The following is a 22,643-nucleotide window of genomic DNA, read 5'->3' as shown; positions in this document are numbered from 1 at the left end:
TCTAGAAACACTAGGTTAATGGTCGGTGCTCCCTCTGTATATGTTTTGACCACTCTTTTGTAGAGAAGTTAGAGAAGCCATTTTGTTTGTTTTCCAGAGGTAGAGAGCGAGGCCTAGTTTTGTTTTCTTGATTTCTGTTTGTTTGGCACGACCACAAGCTGTCCCCAATCTCTCCCACGTGACAGAACCTTTTCTTTTGTGTTGTGAACCGCCAGCGTCGAATAAATGTTGTTTCTTCGTTACTCCTATTTTCTGACTTTGTTTCCTTTATTCTTTGGACTGACCTGTGTTCGTTCCCCCTTATCCCCTAGACGGGGAAGGGGACGTAACAGCATTCTCTCTCCTGACCACCAGGGGGCGACTCCTCTGGTTGTATAGAAGTCTATGCTTCATGTGTTAAAGCTGCATTCTCTCTCCTGACCACCAGGGGGCGACTCCTCTGGTTGTATAGAAGTCCATGCTTCATGTGTTAAAGCTGCATTCTCTCTCCTGACCACCAGGGGGTGACTCCTCTGGTTGTATAGAAGTCCATGCTTCATGTGTTAAAGCTGCATTCTCTCTCCTGACCACCAGGGGGTGGTGTATTGTATAGAAGTCTATGTGTTAAAAAGAAAAAGAATGAAAGAAAAAACCCACAGTCACATATTTTAGTTTTGCTCTTCTTTAGGATTTATTTATTTTAACTGCAGCTCGACTCTGAATCAATTATAAAGTATAATAACTTAATATTTATGTGAGATGTTGTTTTAAGCCAGAATCAACCTGTGTGGCCACATTTAGTACGAACTTGAAATTAGGAGACAGAAATGGTGCAATGAGCTTTTAATTTCCAACATGCAATAAATCACAACACACTTTAAAAAAAAGTAGAAAAACAACACAAGTCAATGTGATCTCTTTGTGATGTGACGTGTAATAATAATACCACCGTGGACATCTCTTCTTCTAAAACATAATGAAAGCGCTTCATTCCTTCGCCAGCACACTTCTTAAAGACACAGCGCTCCATTTAAACGCGGTTCCATCGTCTTCAGGTATTCCCTCGCTGAGACTCAGTCGATCGACTCGTCAACAGAACATTAAGGCACTTTGGAGAGAAAACTAAATTGTCTGGAATCCACCGGGCTCGTCCTGCTTTAAGGTTTTAAGGGCGATGATACTGGTGGGTTCATGTGTTAGCTCGTTAGCTCGTAGCGCTGATCCAGGGCCATGAATGGACGTCTCACAGAAGCCGGACATCTCGGTCACTTTAAGGTTCGTGCAAATGAATCACGGGAAGAACGATGAACACACAAACGCACTGAGAGGTTGGAGATCTTGTGCACCATCGCGTACTCACTTTAAGGTGTTAAACATGATGCTAGATGGGTGTAAAGTAAAATAAAGTGATATACTATGACTGAGAATACTCTGATTTGATTCCACGTGGCTTGTATCGATGCTCATGAGACCGTTGTCCTTTAAGGAACATCACGGTTGTTTGTTTTGTTGTAGTTTTACGCCCAACAATCAATCACATGTTCTTTACCCTCTAAAGGTCAAGTTAAGTCTTGACTTGAAACCTGGATCTCTCTCAGCAGGTACGATTCTTATCCATTCAAACTGTTTCCCTAACGGCTGATTGGAAGGTCAAGTGCGAACTTTGAAACTTAATGTTCAAGCAAAGGGACCAGAAGTCGATCAGAAGATTGTGCGATCCAATCGAAAGGTCCAGAACGGCAACTAAATGGACCTTCAGCTGTCCTTTTTTTAAATGTTTGTTATCTTCTCACAAAGTCAAAACAAACCACGAGGAATCAAGACAGGAAGTCTTTGCTCTGCGTTGACTTTACCGGACGTGACCTTTGTCTCTCGGGGTCAATCACCTTTTTTGTGACTTCTAATCGATCTGAAAGTCTTTGTGTGAAACGTCCGTTCACTGAGCGTAATGTGTCTCATAGCACTGGATCAGAAATCAAGAGCCATCGCAGCATTCTGCTGTTTCTCCAGAGGACAAACAGTCGGACATCCGGTCACTTTGCAACGGTGAGGATAATAATAATAATAATAATAATAAACAACAATGTAAACAGTCTGTTTTGGTTTGAATGAGTCTTTGATCAAAGCCTGTTTAATAGTTAATGTTCTCAATTATAACTCAAGAGTTTTGATCATCAGCAGAAATCTTTATCTGAAAACACCAAATGGCTGAAGGACAAATTCACAAAAAAAAAGCGTCAAGGCAGCGATATATAAAACCATTTTGGGTCAAACAATAACGGATGCGGCAATAAAAATTATCCGAAATTCGATGGTCGCTAGGGCAGATATTGATGGAAAAACTCGGAATGTCAAAAGTTAATTGATAGAATCTTGAAACAAATCAAAAGCACGCTGACTAAATCTAAAAGATCTCAATTATTTTCGTCCAGTGATGCTGAACAAATTCTTCCAAGTCCCCAAACTTTTACATTCACATTCAATTGTTGTTTTTATCAGTGCATCTATAATGAAATAAAACCTTCATATGTGTCAAACTGGTCCAGACAATCAAAACAAAAATACAATCCAGTGAAGCAGCAAATACAATAATAATAATAATAATAATAATAATAATAATGTGAACACCTTGGACCATCACACAAAGAAACAAAAAACTAAATCTGAAAGAAACGCAGCGAAGTTGTTTTTAATACTCATGACTACAATACAAAGAGGCATAGACGGCGTGATTGTGGGCCGCCGCTAATAAAAAAGCTGACAATCGTGAGCGAAGACGTGTCGCAATCTTTTGTCCGTTAATCCAAAATGTTGTTCTTGGACTGAGAGAGGCGGGTCCACACGAGGCCTGGTAAACAAGACCCGCCCCCTTTCCCAATCAAAATCAGTCTAATTTAGTTAGCGTTCCCCATTGTTTTCTTTATTAGCGCTAAAATATATAACTAGCTAGCGAGGGAAGTCACTAAACCGGCCTGATTTCACAGAAAGACGACCGTGACCTCTTAACGCTGTCTCAAGGGGAGGAGTCTCGTGTTTAGAGCCGGATGAAACGGACAAAATCTTCTATCTCGATTTAGGTCATTTCATTATCTCTATAACGACGAATCAGTAATACAATCACTAATACAGATAGTCTATATAAATAATCACATGGATTTATTCGTATTTTCTCATTTATTTGAGAATTTAAATGAAAAATATTATGATTTTCTTCTGAGAAAATGTAGTTAGAATGTGCTTGTTATCACTGATCCAGGTGGTTGTGTATCGCGATATCGTGACATATCATTCCGTTGAATAATGATAAACTCGGCACGATATCGCCAAGCCCGACAGACGGGAGGTCAATTTGGATCCTTTGTCGTTGGTCAAATACATTTCAATCCAGAGTCCGAATCGGGAGGAGGTCCTCATGGACGAACGGCTCAAACACGAGACTTTCACCAAGGAGACCGGAGTCAGCGTCGCGTTATTTTACATTTCGTGGGCGACAAACGTACAAATGTGGTTATTTTAACCCAAACCATCAGCTCTTCTTTCCTAAAACCCCCTAAACCAAATCATCTTGATGCCGTTAAGAGGCCGTGATCATGTCACGTATTCCTGTTGAACCAAACTATCCTAAAACAATAATGCATGGAAACATTTTGGATTCAGCACCATTGATGGAAAAGTGATTTACAGAAACTTCGGCTCGTCACCGGCAGCAAAGACAATGAACGGCATGAATTCTACGACCTGGTTTCGGATTAGATCATGTGACTTTGGGCCCAGTCTAAACGTATACAGATATTTTCTTCTACGTTCTAAGTATTTCTTTATTTATACATATTTGGTGCTGTGATGGAAGCAAAATCTGACTCTTATGCGGACGAACGAGGTGCGAGGACGAAGTTGCTGATTAGCATCACTTTATAATAAAAAGGAGTGATTCCAACGTGAATTTTGAGTTTTGTTATTGGAAATATTCAGACATCGTTTTTTTCAGGAATAGAATCCTGCCAATGACGACTCGGAAACCACATTCTTCAAGTGAAAAAACGAGATAAAGATGGCAATAAAATAAAGAAAATAAGTATCTGTACACTTGGGCCTTAATTTGTTAACAATCTGCTTTCATCCTGTTTTTTTTTGTTCTACTTCCATCCGACATGCTTCAACCCAGATTGTCTTCCATCGCCTCCGACGGATCCGCCTCTCAGGTCAACGATCTGTATTTAAACCCGTTGTAATTCGTCCCGTGAGCTTGAACCGGCACACGGTTTACAGTCAAAGTGAAACATTCGATCGTGCTCAGATCAGACCTGAATCCTTCATTCTGAACTCGGAGTGCATTCAGCGGAATAAAAACCCGAAAGCGTTGCACGAAGATTTTTTCTTTTTGGCATCTGATCAACAGTAAGGCAGTAATCTGTAATCTGGGATGAGCGCAAGAGTTCAGTTTCACGTCATCGAGAGCTTTGTTTTGAGGAAATGGCAGGAAGGTGGCAGGCCGCGCTCGAGTCTATTTAAACGTGATTTTAATTCTACAAACATTACTGAAGAGGCAGAACCGGTTGGGTGAAACCACAACTTTCCATGGATTACCTTTAAATTTAAACGTTACCGTTGCTGTATGTTTATTTGTCAGCTAGCGTGATGGTAACGCATCGGGGCTAACGAGCAAGACTGCGTTGATATCGTCAACAATGAGGCAAAGCTAGGCTCGATTTATCGGCTTAGCTAATGCTAGCGCAGAATTAAAATCAGCTAAATAATATATTTTTAACACATTTCATTGTTTCAAAGTTGTATGACTTAATTTCTGACTCAAATGATGATGATGCTAGGCTAGTTTAGCATATTAACATCATCGGTCCTTCCTATTAATCCCCGTTAATTTAAAGTAAACTAGTTTAACTAGTTAGCTAAACCACACAATGACAACACAGGTCGACTCGTGTCTCAAAGAAGCTTCAAATGAAATAGTTTTGCTTTGGTTAGAATGTTGCGTATTGATTGTGTACAAACGTGGCCATTTAACGTGAGCTAACTAGCATAGCTGACTAGCATAGCTAATTTGCTAGCTAACGTAACATAGCCAGGACATCGTTTTAAAGCAGTGCTCTTCATCTCTTAGCTTCTAAATGTTCGGTCCATCTAAAATGTTTGTAGAACTAAAAGACGAGCTGCATCTTGAGCCACTTCTTCTGACCATTTGTGTTTTATTTGTGTTCAGAAACTCAGATTGGTCAGAAACCTACGGAACCGAGGGACCGCACGATGTGGAAATCTGTGCACGCAGATTAATAAAGTCTTGGCACATAATCAATAAAAGCACAAAGTCAGATAAATGGTGAAAAACACGACACCTTGGAGGATAAAGTCGAGACCAGGAGACGATGACGTGAGATATCTTGTGCTTTACAGTCAAAAGTGACTCTTTGTTGTTTTATACGCAGGATATTTAAAAACGTTTTTCACTATTTTTCTGGCGCTAGTTATTAGTTATTGTGCTTTCATAAAGATTTTTCAAATCCATTATAGTTGTTGCCATTTAATCTGAATGCCAGATGCAAACTAACAAAGTATTTCAGATTATCTGTGCATATTTTTTATTAGTCCGTGCAAATGTTGTTGTTTTTATCTGTAGGTCGATTTGTAATTAATTGATTCACTTATATGTTTAAATTCATCTGTAACTGTTTTTTTTTTAAATCCATAAATACACATTTATCTTTTTACTATTTCTTCAAGGTTTATTTATCGATTTTGTACATTTATTAGTCTGTGTTGGTTTTAATAATGTGTGTTATTAACTCATGCATATGTATTATTAATCTGTAGGCATGTCTTCATCTTATCTTTATCAATGTTATTTATCATGATTATGCACAATGTTGTATGTATCTGTGTGAACATGTTTAATCCACATGTATGTTTCATTAATCTGGGTTAAACTTCTATCAATCCGTACATGAATGCATTAACCGTTGTGTAAATGATATCAATAAATATACATTGTATTAAACGTATGCGTTTGATAAATCTGGCTGTATTCAAATTGTGTGTTCAATATATTAATCTGCACATTTAATAATCTATGCATACATGTTTATAATCCATGTGTACGTATTAATCTAAACAAATTCCTTGTTTTTTCTTTATAAATATTGATGTTTTTATTCATTTTTTATCTGTTCCTGTGTTTAATTAATCCGTGCAAACAGATTTCCAGTATTTTTTTTTAATTTTTTTTTTACATTCCCCCCCCCCCCGACAGGCTCCGTAGAATCATAACCACGTTATTATTTTATTGAGGGCTCTGCTCTCTCTTTTTGGCATCAATTAAAACTCACTGATGTGCGTTCTGAAAACTCAGATTGAATACAAATTCAATTAAAGCACCGAGGACGGCCGTGTTCACGTGAAACTGTAACAAAGGCGTCCTTTGATTCAAACGTGAACGTTGATGCTAATGAGGATGTGTGGCAATGCTACCGCTAACTTCTCAAAGCAATGGTGAACTGTTTGTTTTCCAAACAGCAGTGAAATTACTGTTTGAAGGATATTGTTGGTGTTATTCTTTGGATTTTCTTATCGTCGACTCGTGCAGATCACAATCCTCAACGCTGCCGTGACTTCCTGTCTCCGCTCAGCGCGCGTTGGTTCCCACTGAAGACGCAAATCTATTAAAACATCGATTGTTGGTTTGCTTCTGCACGTGTTGACAATAGGAAAAACATATGTTATGACCACATTTATCTTTTAATTACAGACAGATGCAACACTTTTCCTTGTTTCTTTGTGTTTGTTTGCTTCGTTAGCATGCTAATGTTTACTTTTGTTCCAATTCCCAGAATCCTTTAGCATGCTACTGGTTTGTATTGTATTTTAGTACACATTCTCCCCTGAGTGATGTTTCAACATGCAAACTTATTCCCTGTAAAACATTATGCTTGTTAATGTTTGTTAGCACACTGGATTAATGATAGCATAAGTTAGCATAGCATGCTAACAGGGCTTTACTTTGCATTGTTTCCTCGCTGGGCATTTAAAAAAAGTTATATTTATTTTTAAAAACAGCTTAATGCCTCCGTGGTAAAGACTTTTACAGAATTTTAAAAAGTAGAATAAAAAAAGTTGGAATGGATAAAACGATTTATAGCGAATCGAGCAAATCAAGCTAGTTCCTGTAAACCACGAGGAAGTGCAACGAAGAGGCGCCGAGGACTTGATTTTGGCGGGAAAATCGTCTTTTTCGTGTTTTGTTTTTTTATGGCACACAACGGGAAGAGGGCGGCGTTCTTTCAGAGCTCAACTTGTCTAAAAGCTTCTCTAAAAGCTTCGATGGCAGAGAAAGACGTCTAAATGTGAACGAGCACCTTGAACAGGAAGATGTGACTCTAGAAGTCCAAAAGGGTCAAATAAATGTATTGAGGAGAAACAACAGCTGGTCCTGGATCAGCTGTTGTTACCTCTGTGCTAAGAATTATACTCCAATCAGGTTCATTATCCAGGTGGTTACCGGCAGAAACCAGGACACAGCAAACGGCCAGCTGGATCCTTCATGACGGATCACTTCTTACACTGCTGCACCTGGAGGAGAGGAGGAAGAGAGGAGGAGAGAGGAGGAGAGGAGAGAGGAGGAGAGGAGAGAGGAGGAGAGAGGAAGAGAGGAGGAGAGGAGAGAAGAGAGGGAGAGGAGGAGAGAGGAGGAGAGGAGAGAAGAGAGGAGGAGAGAGAAAGAGAGGAGGAGAGAGGAGGAGAGGAGAGAAGAGAGGAGAAGAGGAGAGAGGAAGAGAGGAGGAGAGAGGAGGAGAGGAGAGAAGAGAGGAGGAGAGAGGAGGAGAGGAGGAGAGGAGGAGAGAGGAAGAGAGGAGGAGAGAGGAGGAGAGGAGAGAAGAGAGGAGGAGAGAGGAAGAGAGGAGGAGAGAGGAGGAGAGGAGAGAAGAGAGGAGGAGAGAGGAAGAGAGGAGGAGAGAGGAGGAGAGGAGAGAAGAGAGGAGAGAAGAGAGGAGAAGAGGAGGAGAGAGGAGGAGAGGAGAGAAGAGAGGAGGAGAGAGGAAGAGAGGAGGAGAGAGGAGGAGAGGAGAGAAGAGAGGAGGAGAGAGGAAGAGAGGAGGAGAGAGGAGGAGAGGAGAGAAGAGAGGAGGAGAGAGGAAGAGAGGAGGAGAGAGGAGAAGAGGAGGAGAGAGGAGGAGAAGTTAAGGAAGGGAAGAATGAATAAATAATGCTCCTTTCCTTCTCCTCTCCGCTCCTCCTCCTCTCCTCCTCCTCTCCTCCTCTCCTCCCCCCCCTCCTCTCTTCCTCCTCTCCTCCCCGCCTCCTCCCCCCCCTCCTCTCTTCCTCCTCTCCTCCAGGTGAGGGAAGAAATGGAGGATGGAGAGGAAGAAAGGAAGGAGGAAAGGATGGATGAAGTGCAGGAAGGGAGAAAGGAAGGAAGGATGAAAGAAAGGAGAGCACGATACAAGGAGGATGGAGGGAAGGAAGAGATGAGGGAGGAAAAGGGAAAGGGAAAAGGGTTGCAGGAGAAAAGGAGAAGAGGAGGAGGATAAACAGAGAGAAAAGTGGTGAGAAGAGGAGACACTGAAGTCTTGACTTGGTCATGTGACTCGTGTGATGAAGCAATGTGCTGATTAGCCTGAAGGAAACCAGTCCAGAACAAAAGCAGTAAACCAGTCGCACCAGTCTGGTGGGAGCCGCAGGTCACGCTGTACGACGTCCACAAGCTCACGGCCATCAGGAAGGTGGCGATGAACCCAAACACCTGCAGACACAGCGCACACTTTATATACATATATATAGTATATGTACTTTACGAAGACCAGTCAATAAAGGTTTAAATAAACAATATAAAAAACTGATTCTGTCCATAAGAAGTGGACTTTAGTCTCTCGTTGGTTTGAAGACGTTTAGAAGCCTCCAGTTCAACATCCTGGCCGGTAAACAGGAAGTGACCATATAAGGACTGAGGAGGGACCCAGAGACGCCGTATACGTCTCTGGTGTCGACCTGTCAATCACATTGTAGCCCCGCCCTAAAGCGTCCCCTGCTTTATGGTCTGTTTATAGTAAATAAACTCATGTTTACAATGTTTACTGAGGGAGTATATCAAGAGAGAAGTAGAGTAATTTATAAAGACTTCTATACAACCAGAGGAGTCGCCCCCTGGTGGTCAGGAGAGAGAATGCAGCTTTAACACATGAAGTATAGACTTCTATACAACCAGAGGAGTCTCCCCCTGGTGGTCAGGAGAGAGAATGCAGCTTTAACACATGAAGTATAGACTTCTATACAATGTTAGCTGTTAGCGGTCGCTAGGCAGCAAAGCCCTGCTCCACTAAATGTGAAGCTAACAGCTAACGGTAACGCTACGTACCGATCCGGCCACCAGCGCTGAAACTCCTCCGCTCTTCACAGCAGCGACGATGGAGGCGATGACGATGAGGACGGTCCCGACGGAGTAATGAAAGAACTCCTGAAACACACAAAACAATACAATATTCATCTTCTGGTCTGAAGGTTACACCTACGATGTTGGAAGGAAAAACCGCCGGCTTGTTACTCTTCAACATTAGCTACGTAGCTAACTCACGAGCTAAAGTTGTCGCAAGGAATCGATGCCTAGCGACAACGTCGATGTTACATTTAACTATTTTAGGAGGAAACATACATGGAAACAACATGCTACTAATATGACTTTGTTTTTATTGAAAACATTATTACATTATATTAATCGCTTTAATCATTTAACTGTACAATTACATTTAATTGCTTTTTCCCACAAACTATTGCTACTTTTTTACTATGACTTTTTTGCCTTTGTTTGACAAACATTGTATTTGACATACTATACTGACTAGTGGTACTTTTGGCGACATACTTTTTAAAATTAATAATAATAATAATCATCATATTTATTTGTACAGCATATTTATCAAAAGGCTAGAAAACCTCAATTTAACCAATAAAACAAAGGATGTATGCAAGTGTCATTTAAATAATAAAAAAATATGAATGAGAATCAAAACATTTCACATTTAAAACGAAAAAAATGTGTTTTGCCAGAAATGTGTTTAAAAACATAAAAGGTCCTTTCAACATACCTAACGTGACTTTTTGGGACAAAACTAAATGACTTCAACTATTTTACATTCCATACAATAACTATTCACCATAAATGTCTGTAAAACAATGTATTACAGGTATTTATGTAATTATGTAATTTCAAATCTACAGAGCTCTACAAAAGCCTGCCGAAACTTTTCCTATCTGCCGCTCACCGTTAGCTAAATGTAATGTAATATAATGTAGTACAATGTAGTATAATGTAATATAATGTAGTACAATGTCGTATAATGTAATGTAATATAATATAATGTAGTGTCTGCCGCTCACCGTCAGCTAAATGTAATGTAATATAATGTAGTACAATATAGTATAATGTAATGTAATGTAATATAATGTAGTACAATATAGTATAATGTAATGTAATGTAATATAATATAATATAATGTAGTGTCTGCCGCTCACCGTCAGCTAAATGTAATGTAGTATAATGTAGTACAATGTAGTATAATGTAATATAATGTAGTACAATGTAGTATAATGTAATATAATATAATATAATGTAGTGTCTGCCGCTCACCGTCAGCTAATTGTAATGTAATATAATGTAGTACAATGTAGTATAATGTAATGTAATGTAATATAATGTAGTACAATATAGTATAATGTAATGTAATGTAATATAATATAATATAATGTAGTGTCTGCCGCTCACCGTCAGTGGCCAGTTGATGCAGGGCATCTTAGCCTGCAGCCTGAACAGGTGCATGAGGAAGAAGAGGAGGAAGGCGAAGAAGAACCACAGGGTCACCACCTCAAAGAACTGGAACGCCGCCCAGCTGGGCCACCCGTGGGTGCAGTGCACGCAGAGGAAGGCCACGAGCAGCGCCACCTGCCCTCAGGAGAGGAAATGCACTTAGTTTTGGGGTTTAAACACAACAATAAACATAACCATATCAACACTGTAGGGTTCAATATTGGTACTTTCACTAAATATTAATGATATATAAACATATAAACAAAAACTAAATCATAAAAAGTATTGTAGATGTAATGCAGCATTTAAAACCAGGAAAGAATATTATTTCAGAATACACAATAAAAAATCAAAGACTCCATATATGCACATATATATATGTGCATATATACACATATACACATACACATATACATATATATATATATATATATATATATATATATATATATATATATACGTATATATATATATATATATATATAGAGTTGAGCAGGAACGTTATGACGTCAGTGTGTCACGTGGTCCGCACCAATAACACAGCCGTAACCGTAATACTACGTCATCGCCAGACTCCGTGTAAGTAATCACGGATGTCAGGGTTACCGGAGCGGCGGCCGGACCCCGCTAGCCGCAGCGCCCGCCCCCGCCCTGCGCGCTCCGGGTGAGGCTCACCATCTGCCCGCTCTTCAGCAGCCCCGGGATGGTCCGCGTGAAGCCCAGGTTCAGGAGCCCGTCCCCGGGCGTCCTGCTGCTGGTGGTCGTGGTCGTGATGACGGTGTGCGACATGTTGACGGCTCGCGCAGACGTTTGATGTTTACGAGAGTTCAGCTGCAGCGGACTGTCTGCGCGTGACACGTGCGTCAAGGCGGACCGGGTCAACACGGGCACTTCCGGGACGGGATTTCACAATAAAAGACTGCGAGTGCGACTGTCTCAAGGTTTTGTCTCAAATATTAACACATTTAAAGTATATCATATACCTTCTTTCCTTCCCTACTTCCTTCCTTCTTTCCTTCCCTACTTCATTCCTTCCGTCCTTCCCTCCCTACTTCCTTCCTTCCTCCCCTCCCTACTTCCTTCCTTCCTTCTTTCCTTCCTTCCTTCTGTGCTTCCCTCCCTACTTCCTTCCTTCCTTCCTTCCTTCCCTACTTCCTTCCTCCAAAAACAATACTATAGTTGCACTTGCAAAAATTAATTTGGAAATGAAATATTATTATTCTTATAATTATTAAAAAAGTAATAAACACAGAGACAGTGTTGTGCTTTCAGAGGAAAAACCTCGAAACTAAAACTATCTGCAGTTTTATGCATCAGAGTTAAAATATGTTCTTGTTAATTCAGCTGCAACATTATTACTGCATATTTATAAATACTGCAACTGTAGCGTGTTATTTTCCAGCAGGACAATGATGCATCTGGAATGTATTATAATTATCAATTTCAGGTTAAATGTATTCAACTTTCTGTTGTGTTTAGAGACAAACCTCTGGAGTCGATACAGATGTTTAAACTCCTTTCACTCTTTTTTTTTTTGTTGACATGTACACTTTTAAATCATGAATATACAACTTTTCATTAAATCAGCTTCAGGTTCAAACCTTCAAAATAAAACTAAATTATTAGGAACCAGATGCTTTAATTACAAATGTGTAATTAGCTGATATTATTCAGTGGGTTTTATTTGCCTTTTTTTAAGTTCTGCGTATTTTTTTTTTTTTCTGAATTTCTATTTTATTTATTTTAATTTGAAAAGCGCTGTACAAAAAAAGTGCATCATATTACATGCAAATCAAATGAAGAAATAATCATTTATTTTCTTAATAAAAGACATGTATGGGTAAAGTGTTCATTTTTCAAGTATATCATTGTTAATATTTGTATTGTCATTAATAATAAATATAAAGCATGGGGGGGGCTACTTGACAGATACTGACTGCAAAAACTTTGAATAATATTAATTTCACATCATGTATTAATACACACAAACAAAGATTCTTGTTTGTGTCGTGTTTTTGGAGCTTTTATTTTGAAGCACACATCCGGTGCCTCGTAGCCTCGTCGTGGTGGAGCTGCGCGCGCTGACAGCTGGTGGAGGCGTGGCCTCCGTCAGGAAGCACTGCAGCAGAGTACACCAAGAATACACAGTTAGTACACACAGAGTACACCAAGAATACACAGTTAGTACACACAGAGTACACCAAGAATACACAGTTAGTACACACAGAGTACACCAAGAATACACAGTTAGTACACACAGAGTACACCAAGAATACACAGTTAGTACACACAGAGTACACCAAGAATACACAGTTAGTACACACAGAGTACACCAAGAATACACAGAGAGTACACCAAGAATACACTCTGAATACACACAGAGCACACAAATAATACACAGTTAATGTACTCTGAATACGCAAAATAATACACAGTTAATGTACTCTGAACACATAGTTAATGTACACTGATAGAGTACAGAGAAAAGCGACACACTTCTAACAACATCCTGTGGCCACAAAGTGGTTAAACACACACACACACACACACACACACACACACACACACACACACACACACACACACACACACACACACACACACACACACACACGGGAAGTGAAACCTGTATGTGTGAACTAACACCTTGAGATGAACTTTGAGATAAAACTGAGCAGAAGAGTTTAAAAGCAGTTGTGTGTTTTTACTGAAGTATCATACTGAAGTACACTGGAGTATTTTACTTGAGTACTTCTACATTTATACTACTCTACAGTACATGTATACTTCACTACTCTCCCCTTCCTGTCCTTTCACCTCATTTACAGACTCTGCGGTTTTGGATGCAGGACTTGTTCTAGTACACCCACGTGTGGTACTAGTACTGCGGTAGGAGCCTCAGAATACTTCCTCCTTGTACTTTCAGAGTCGGCGGCGGTGGGCGAGCCGCAGTGGAGCCTCAGCTGCACCGCGGCTCACCAAACCACAAAGGCTTCTGGGGGATTTACACCGAGAGCAGCTGAGGTGCTGCAGGCCTCACCGGCGGCCATCTTGGACCTTTAGTAAACTGCACATCCCTCCACATGCGATATTACATATTATATTAGCTATATTCTTGTTATTAAATACTACATTAACAAAATGGAGTACTTTTTGATACAAAAAAACAAAAACTTATTTTCTCGTTTTTTCTTGTCAAGTTAAAACAACATATCTGTTTTCTACAAACCAGATACGTTGATTGTTGAAAAAAATATTTTTTATGAATACATTTCATATCAGACTCGAATCATAAAAACTCACAAAGCCACAACAAACAATGTAACGGAACAACAAGCAATGTAACAGAGCAACAAACAATGTAACAGAACAAACAATGTAACAGAACAAACAATGTAACAGAACAAACAATGGAACGGAACAACAAACAATGTAACAGAGCAACAAACAATGTAACAGAACAAACAATGTAACGGAACAACAAACAATGTAACAGAGCAACAAACAATGTAACAGAACAAACAATGTAACGGAACAAACAATGTAACAGAACAAACAATGTAACAGAACAAACAATGGAACGGAACAACAAACAATGTAACAGAGCAACAAACAATGTAACGGAACAAACAATGTAACAGAACAAACAATGGAACAGAACAAACAATGGAACGGAACAACAAACAATGTAACAGAGCAACAAACAATGTAACAGAACAAACAATGTAACGGAACAACAAGCAATGTAACAGAGCAACAAACAATGTAACAGAACAACAAACAATGTAACGGAACAAACAATGGAACAGAAAAACTTAACGGAACATCAAAAAGTATAAAACTTAAAGGAACAACGTTACAGAACAATGGAACCGCTGTTCTTGGACTTCTCAGCGCTACATTTCACGGTGAGAACGCTGTGTAACAGAAACACAAAGCTGCTGTTGTTGTTGTTTACAGACTGCATGCCGCTGTAATAGAACACGTTTCTGGACCTCTGGTGACAACAACACGTTCAGCTCAGAGTCATGAAGCCACGGCCTCACTCTGCTGGGCCTTTAGAGAACAACAGGCTGAGCCTTTAGAGAACAACAGGCTGAGCCTTTAGAGAACAACAGGCTGAGCCTTTAGAGAACAACAGGCTGAGCCCGTAGTCTGTTCTGGTAAAGTCCTCGTGTGCTGTTGAAGTTTCCCTTCATTGAACTGAGAGTCGCTCGGCGGCGCCCCTGCTGGAGGCAGTGAACACAGCAGCTCCGGCCCAGACAGAGACGACGGCTCGTTGTCTGACTATGAAAGCGGTCAGTGAACGCCCCTCTGCTGAACCTCAGGGTCCTTCAGTGAGTTAGGAGTTTATTAGAGGATCTTCATGAACTAAACCTGGAGGAATCATGAACGTTTGACCGGCACTGAGATCAAAATGAATCTGTACAATACGACACCAGAGGGAGATTAGTTCATACCTCAGTCACTGCTGGACGTTCACCGGAGAGTAGAGGACGTCTGAGAGAACAACGTTCACCATTAGTCTGCTTTCATTTGTTTACAAGTAATCATCTAAAGCAAGCCACACAGTGATGTCACGGTGACGTCACCCACTGGCCTCAATTTCGGCATTTTGTCCGTCTTGGTTGCATCACCAACATGGTGTTTTGGTCCGCCGCCATCTTGTTTCTTTTTACATTTATATCAGTTTTTTTTGTCCGCCGCCATCTTGTTTCTTTAGCCTCCTCGCCGGCTTCCCTCTTCAGCAGCAGAGTCACATTCAGCCTCTGAGCTTCTGATTCAGGTGATGAACTACAAACTGGAGGGAAATGGCTGCAAAGCCTAAACTACATAAACTCTATTTAAGTGGATTTGGCTGCAAAGGAGGAGCCGCTCATTTAGGCTTCAATGCATTCATTTGGTTAGACAATAAGGTTAACATTGGTCGGGAAATGAGGCTATACTTTCTTTTTCGCTATCAAATTCTATAAAATACTGTAGATTTCAACATTAAACTATTCCTGGTTGTGACCAGAGGAACTCACCCGCTTCCTCCTGGCTCCGGGGTCGGGCTTGTTGAGCTGTGAAGAAGAACACCAGCTGGCCTTAAAATGAGGCTCCGCACGTTGACCTTTGACCTTCAGCTAATACATGATGAAGTATTAAAGATTGTGATTAAAATGAGCTCCATCTTTACCAGCTGCAACATTAAAGTGATGAACACATTAATAATTATAAATCGATAAGTAATTATACAATAATATAATATGTTGTTGTGCAAAATGAGTATGTTGATGATGATATGATGCAGTAATAAAGCACCTGTCTGGACCTAAAGGGCCACCGTAGTTCTCCAACACTCTGGGAAAGGGATGTTGTTGCTTGCAATCTTTTTATTTTGTATTCTTTACGAGTGAACGGGACTCACGGGAAGTAGCTCTGGTCAGACTGACGGTCGAGTAAACCAGCTGAAGCTCAACGTCGCCCCCAGCTGGACGGTCGGAGCGCTGCAGCCCGTGATGCTCCACTTCAGGGACAAAACAACATCATCATTTCGTTATTTAATCACCTGTCTGGCTGCAGAGGGTCATGATGTCACTGCTCTTCTTCTATGTCTGAATCATGTAAAACCAGAGGGTCATGATGTCACTGCTCTTCTTCTACACGTCTGAAACATGTAAAACCAGAGGGTCATGATGTCACTGCTCTTCTTCTACACGTCTGAAACATGTAAAACCAGAGGGTCATGATGTCACTGCTCTTCTTCTATGTCTGAATCATGTAAAACCAGAGGGTCATGAGGTCACTGCTCTTCTTCTACACGTCTGAAACATGTAAAACCAGAGGGTCATGAGGTCACTGCTCTTCTTCTACACGTCTGAAACATGTAAAACCAGAGGGTTGCACGTACCGACGTCAGCGTTTCCGTAGATAGGAGATGTGTCAGCTCGAGCTGAGGAAGAGGGAAACGTTTAAAATTCAGTCTTTTTATTCAGTCATGAAGTGACGCTGCACCGGGTTGGAGGGAGAAACCAAAAGAGGAACAGGATGAGGAGCAGCAGTCTGAAAGGTCACTGAAAGTTTTAATGTTTGAACCATCTGAAGCAGGTCGGTGTCACTCACCTGGAGAAGCATCTTCGTGAACTGGAGGCGACGCGTGGCGAGCTGCAGACGATGAGAGGGGAATCAAATGTTTGTTGTTTTTATACGACGACGCCAACGATGGTGTTCAAAACTGTGAAAAGTCTTGTGACGTCTGCAGGAAAGTCAGACTTTATTTAAAGGTTTATACATGGAGCGTTCATGTAGTGTTGGTTCTGGCGCCCCCTGTGGACTAAAGAGGTAGTGTTGGTTCTGGTGCCCCCTGTGGACTAAAGAGGTAGTGTTGGTTCTAGTGCCCCCTGTGGACTAAAGAGGTAGTGTTGGTTCTAGTGCCCCCTGTGGACTAAAGAGGTAGTGTTGGTTCTAGTGCCCCCTGTGGACTAAAGAGGTAGCGTTGGTTCTGGTGCCCCCTGTGGACTAAAGAGGTAGTGTTGGTTCTGGTGCCCCCTGTGGACTAAAGAGGTAGTGTTGGTTCTAGTGCCCCCTGTGGACTTAAGAGGTAGCGTTGGTTCTGGTGCCCCCTGTGGACTAAAGAGGTAGCGTTGGTTCTGGTGCCCCCTGTGGACTAAAGAGGTAGTGTTGGTTCTAGTGCCCCCTGTAGACTAAAGAGGTAGCGTTGGTTCTGGTGCCCCCTGTGGACTAAAGAGGTAGTGTTGGTTCTAGTGCCCCCTGTGGACTAAAGAGGTAGTGTTGGTTCTATTGCCCCCTGTGGACTAAAGAGGTAGTGTTGGTTCTGGTGCCCCCTGTGGACTAAAGAGGTAGTGTTGGTTCTAGTGCCCCCTGTGGACTAAAGAGGTAGTGTTGGTTCTGGTGCCCCCTGTGGACTAAAGAGGTAGTGTTGGTTCTAGTGCCCCCTGTGGACTAAAGAGGTAGCGTTGGTTCTGGTTCCCCCTGTGGACTAAAGAGGTAGTGTTGGTTCTGGTGCCCCCTGTGGACTAAAGAGGTAGCGTTGGTTCTGGTTCCTCCTGTGGACTAAAGAGGTAGTGTTGGTTCTAGTGCCCCCTGTGGACTAAAGAGGTAGTGTTGGTTCTAGTGCCCCCTGTGGACTAAAGAGGTGGTGTTGGTTCTGGTGCCCCCTGTGGACTAAAGAGGTAGTGTTGGTTCTAGTGCCCCTTGTGGACTAAAGAGGTAGCGTTGGTTCTGGTGCCCCCTGTGGACTAAAGAGGTAGTGTTGGTTCTAGTGCCCCCTGTGGACTAAAGAGGTAGCGTTGGTTCTGGTTCCCCCTGTGGACTAAAGAGGTAGTGTTGGTTCTAGTGCCCCCTGTGGACTAAAGAGGTAGTGTTGGTTCTAGTGCCCCCTGTGGACTAAAGAGGTAGTGTTGGTTCTGGTGCCCCCTGTGGACTAAAGAGGTAGTGTTGGTTCTGGTGCCCCCTGTGGACTAAAGAGGTAGTGTTGGTTCTAGTGCCCCTTGTGGACTAAAGAGGTAGCGTTGGTTCTGGTGCCCCCTGTGGACTAAAGAGGTAGTGTTGGTTCTAGTGCCCCCTGTGGACTAAAGAGGTAGTGTTGGTTCACCTCTTTTCCTCATGTAGAAGACGAGTCCAGCTGACAGACTGACGAGCAGCATCAGGATGACTCCGCCCACCGCCAGCGCCATCATCAGTGAGTTACTGGCTGGATACGTCCGCTCGGCTCCGCCCAGCCGGCTCTCGACCCGGCAGGTGAGCACCTCCCCCTCCAGGTACGGCACGGAGCTGACCAGCCGGTACAGGCCGCTCACGGAGGTCCGGACCCGGTCCGCCGACAGGGTCCCGGAGGACGACAGCCAGCTGACGGTGGGCAGCGGGTGGCCCGTCGCCTCACACTGCAGCCACCGGGGTGCGCCGTCCAAGCCGGAGCTGGACTCGACCACGGAGAGGCTCGGGATCTGGGGTTCGACTGCGGGGTTTGACATAATATCGTGTTTTCTGCACACGATCAACATCTTAACCTCAAAGTTTGAATTCCAGCTGAGCTATGCTAACGTGCTAACAGCTGGGTATCGTTTTGCTATCAGAATGTGACACAATGGGAACAAATTACTTTTAGACAAACTTAAAGTATGAAATATATCTTCAGTGTGCAAATGGATCAAACCTTGGTCGTTTTGCTCTTTTATTGAAAACATGGGTTCCTCCAATGAAAACAGGAAAAAAGCACAACATGTCTCCACATGTTCTTGATAATGATCTGTTAGCATTTTATTATATATAAGGTAATTACATTCACCAGATACCCTTTTAAACTGAAATTAAATGTTCATGTTATTTCCCCCAAAGACGTTTAGCTTCTTCTCAGTATGAAAAACAAAATGGCCTCAGTCGGACTCACCCGTGACGTAGAGCTGCATCTCTTTCTGGACGGACTTCCTCCAGCCCTGCAGCTCCACCCTGCAGAAGTACGACCCGTTGTCCGCCAGGTGGGCGGTCCGGACGAGCAGGGACAGCTGCCCCCGCCGAGGGTCCCCCTGCAGGGAGTGCTTCAGGCCGGACGCCGAGCAGCCGCCGCCGAGTCCTCCGGCCGAGTCGTTCTTCACCGAGCAGACGAGGAACGGCGGCGCCGCGGCTTCTCTGGCGATCCACTTGACGGCGATCGTCCCCGAGTAGTGGTCCTGGGCGGGGTGGCTGAAGGAGCAGCCGAGGACGGCGTCCCGGCCTCTGGGCACGAAGACCACCGGGGAGACCGTCATGTTCCAGGAGGCCGAGCGAGACCCTGAGGAGGAGCAGCTGGTTCTCTCTGGTTCTCTCTGGTTCTCTCTACTGGCTCGTGAAGCCGGAGAGGACCAGAACCTGCAGACTAATCTGGTCCAGATAAGGGTTTGGATCCAACTTTTAAGGAGCATTTTACATTTTTAAGACCACTTTAACAGCCTTACAAACTTTAATGCATTTAAATGTATGTGCATCAGCCATTCCACACTTTTAGATTGTGCAGATAATTATACAGTCAATTATACGTTATATATTATGATTTTATGTTATATATTATGATTTCTGCGTTTTTTGTACGTCTTTTCCTTCCTTTTTCCTTCCCCAAAACCAGACGGTGGCGTCACACTGGACGGAGGATAAAGGGTCCTACCTGTGACGATCACTGACAGAAGAAGACCGACACCGTGAGTCTGCCGCCACATCTTCAGGCTGGAAACCTCAGAAAATGAGAGAAACCAAAGCCTCAAACCACAAATAGAACATTCGGGAAGTCTTGAGAAGTCTTATGAAACGAAACATTTCCTGTCAGCCAGAAGGAAGTGAGAGACGTCCACAGGGCGGGGCCAATGCGGGGCCCTGCATCAACAACAACACAGTTGTATTTGTATGTTCACCCCCTGGTGGTCAGGAGAGAAAATGCAGCTTTAACACATGAAGCATATACTTCTATACAACCAGAGGAGTCGCCCCCTGGTGGTCAGGAGAGAAAATGCAGCTTTAACAAATGAAGCATATACTTCTATACAACCAGAGGAGTCACCCCCTGGTGGTCAGGAGAGAAAATGCAGCTTTAACACATGAAGCATATACTTCTATACAACCAGAGGAGTTGCCCCCTGGTGGTCAGGAGAGACAATGCAGCTTCAACACATGAAGCATATACTTCTATACAACCAGATGAGTCGCCCCCTGGTGGTCAGGAGAGACAATGCAGCTTTAACACATGAAGCATATACTTCTATACAACCAGATGAGTCGCCCCCTGGTGGTCAGGAGAGACAATGCAGCTTTAACACATGAAGCATAGACTTCAATACAACCAGAGGAGTCGCCCCCTGGTGGTCAGGAGAGAAAATGCAGCTTTAACACATGAAGCATATACTTCTATACAACCAGAGGAGTCGCCCCCTGGTGGTCAGGAGAGAGAATGCAGCTTTAACACATGAAGCATAGACTTCAATACAACCAGAGGAGGAGAAGGAGGAGAGTCAACGGTGATTGACTCTTTGTTTACACAGTGTGAGGAAACGTGTGGAGAATAGGATAAAAGTCTTTGAAAGATGTCAACATTTTCTAATATTTGTATAAAAAAAAATGAGGGGGAAATTAATGGATTTCTTTTTTTTACGGTTGAAAAATGTGAAAACTCTTTGAAAAATGTTCAAGAAATCTGAGGCAAATGTTAAAATTAAAAATATTGTGTTAAAATTTCAGAGAAAAACAGTTTTTGTTCTTCTTTAGAACATCGTGTTTCCAGCTGAAGGAAATCTATAATTGATGACGTCTCTTTCCTCACGTTGAGATTTCACTCCACCAGGAAGTCATGCAGCAGTTTATACCTTTAAATGTTCATTTATTCATGAGAAACCAGCTATAAAACAGCGTTAACTTCATGTTTTCTTGTGTAACGTCAAATAAAACGTGTCTGTTTGTGACTTCATGACATGAGGAACGCTGTTTCGTCATAACACATGACTTTTCAAACGTAAAAATAACTCCTTTTAGAAGCTTTATTTTGTTTTCTTAACAGCCTTCTGTGATTTAGCGAATGGATCCACAGACTAATTGCTTCTGTACGTCAGGCCCTTCCTGCCCGAGTGCCCTTCAGCAACACACTTACACTCCCGACCTCGTGATCGCTGATCCACGCATTCATCGCTGCATCGTCATCGCGGCGGCCGCCTCGCGACCTTCAGGCGACCTTCAGGCGACCTTCAGGCGGCGGCGTGGAGATTAAACCCACCTCGCTACCTCTCGGGATAATGAGCTGGCTGTTGGTGTTGTGATGTCGTCATCATTCTACTAAAAACTAGAAGAGAGAGAAAACATCAAGAATTTAGGCAGCACAGGCTTTCCTTTAAATCCTCCTTTAATGGCAGTTTGATCCACTGTGTGCTCTCGCTGTCTTTAGTTAAAGATAACAGATACATAATGAGAAACATCAGTAAAGTCTCAATCGCAACGCAAAAAGCTGCAAACATGAATAAGTAAATAAAAACGTGTGTATGATCGTAGCAGGAGGGGCCGAGCGGCGGCCATGTTTTTATGTAGCGATGCCGCTACGACAGCATTAGCCGGCTAACGGCTAGTTTCTGTGGAGCAGACTTACCACCAGCCGGCTAACGGAGTGTGTGTGTGTGTGTGTGTACGTGTGTGTCTGTAGTTCCCCTCTTGTCCATCAGAGGCCCCCAGAGTCTTCTCTATTTTCTTGTCAGCTTCTTCTCTTTCTTTCTGATTATTGTTGATCTGTCGTCTATTGACGTGATCAATAAAGTTGTTGTGTTATTGTGTTTCTTCATTAAAACTCAGTATTTATTAATAAAGCTCCTGTAATTGTGTGAGTCTGCATTTTGTTTTCATTGATCTGGAAGAAAGGGAACCAGGTGACCTTTGACCTCTGATGGAAGATAATGGAGGTGTGACGCAGGAAACAGGAGACGGAGGAGGAGTCAGGAGCCTGAGGGGAGGAGCTACAACTGAACACTGTGACGACAACAACAACAACAATGATGACAATAATAATAATGATAATTATAATGACGATAATAACTATTATAATAATAACAATGATGAAAATAATACTAATTATAATAACAATAATAGTAATAACAACAATAATGATAATAATATAGTAATAATAACAACAATAACAACAATAATAATAATAATGATTATTATAATGATAATATTTAAAATAAAAATAGTTTAAAAATGTAAATAGATTAAATAAAATAAATGCGTAACATAAAATGAAATCATAATAAAAAGTAATGCCTGAAACAATTACATCTAATTTATCTATCTATTAAACATATAACTTCCTTATCTCCTTTCCTTTTCTATACATCCCGTCAATTGTTCCTCC

General features: G+C 42.0%; 2 protein-coding genes across 2 annotated transcripts; both read right to left on the bottom strand.

Annotated features, from left to right (window-relative positions):
• Positions 1–7,357: 7,357 nt before the first annotated feature.
• Positions 7,358–11,575, bottom strand: cmtm7 (CKLF-like MARVEL transmembrane domain containing 7; the record flags this gene model as incomplete). The annotated part of the gene is made up of 5 exons (XM_079227086.1): positions 7,358–7,557; positions 8,647–8,728; positions 9,341–9,439; positions 10,745–10,921; positions 11,462–11,575. The coding sequence occupies 5 exons, from the start codon at positions 11,573–11,575 to the stop codon at positions 7,544–7,546; spliced, it is 486 nt and encodes a 161-aa protein (XP_079083212.1). The 3' UTR covers positions 7,358–7,543.
• A 3,676-nt stretch (positions 11,576–15,251) lies between these two features.
• Positions 15,252–19,536, bottom strand: LOC306744714 (sialic acid-binding Ig-like lectin 15; the record flags this gene model as incomplete). Its single annotated transcript, XM_079227396.1, has 6 exons — positions 15,252–15,286; positions 16,197–16,295; positions 16,680–16,721; positions 16,892–16,933; positions 18,384–18,746; positions 19,179–19,536. The coding sequence occupies 6 exons, from the start codon at positions 19,534–19,536 to the stop codon at positions 15,252–15,254; spliced, it is 939 nt and encodes a 312-aa protein (XP_079083522.1).
• Positions 19,537–22,643: the final 3,107 nt, after the last annotated feature.

The sequence above is a fragment of the Taurulus bubalis genome (assembly GCF_910589615.1).
Source record: "Taurulus bubalis genome assembly, chromosome: 12".
Taxonomy (NCBI): Eukaryota; Metazoa; Chordata; class Actinopteri; order Perciformes; family Cottidae; genus Taurulus; species Taurulus bubalis.
Note: the sequence above shows the minus strand (reverse complement) of the source record. Positions and strands in the feature narration are given on the sequence as shown.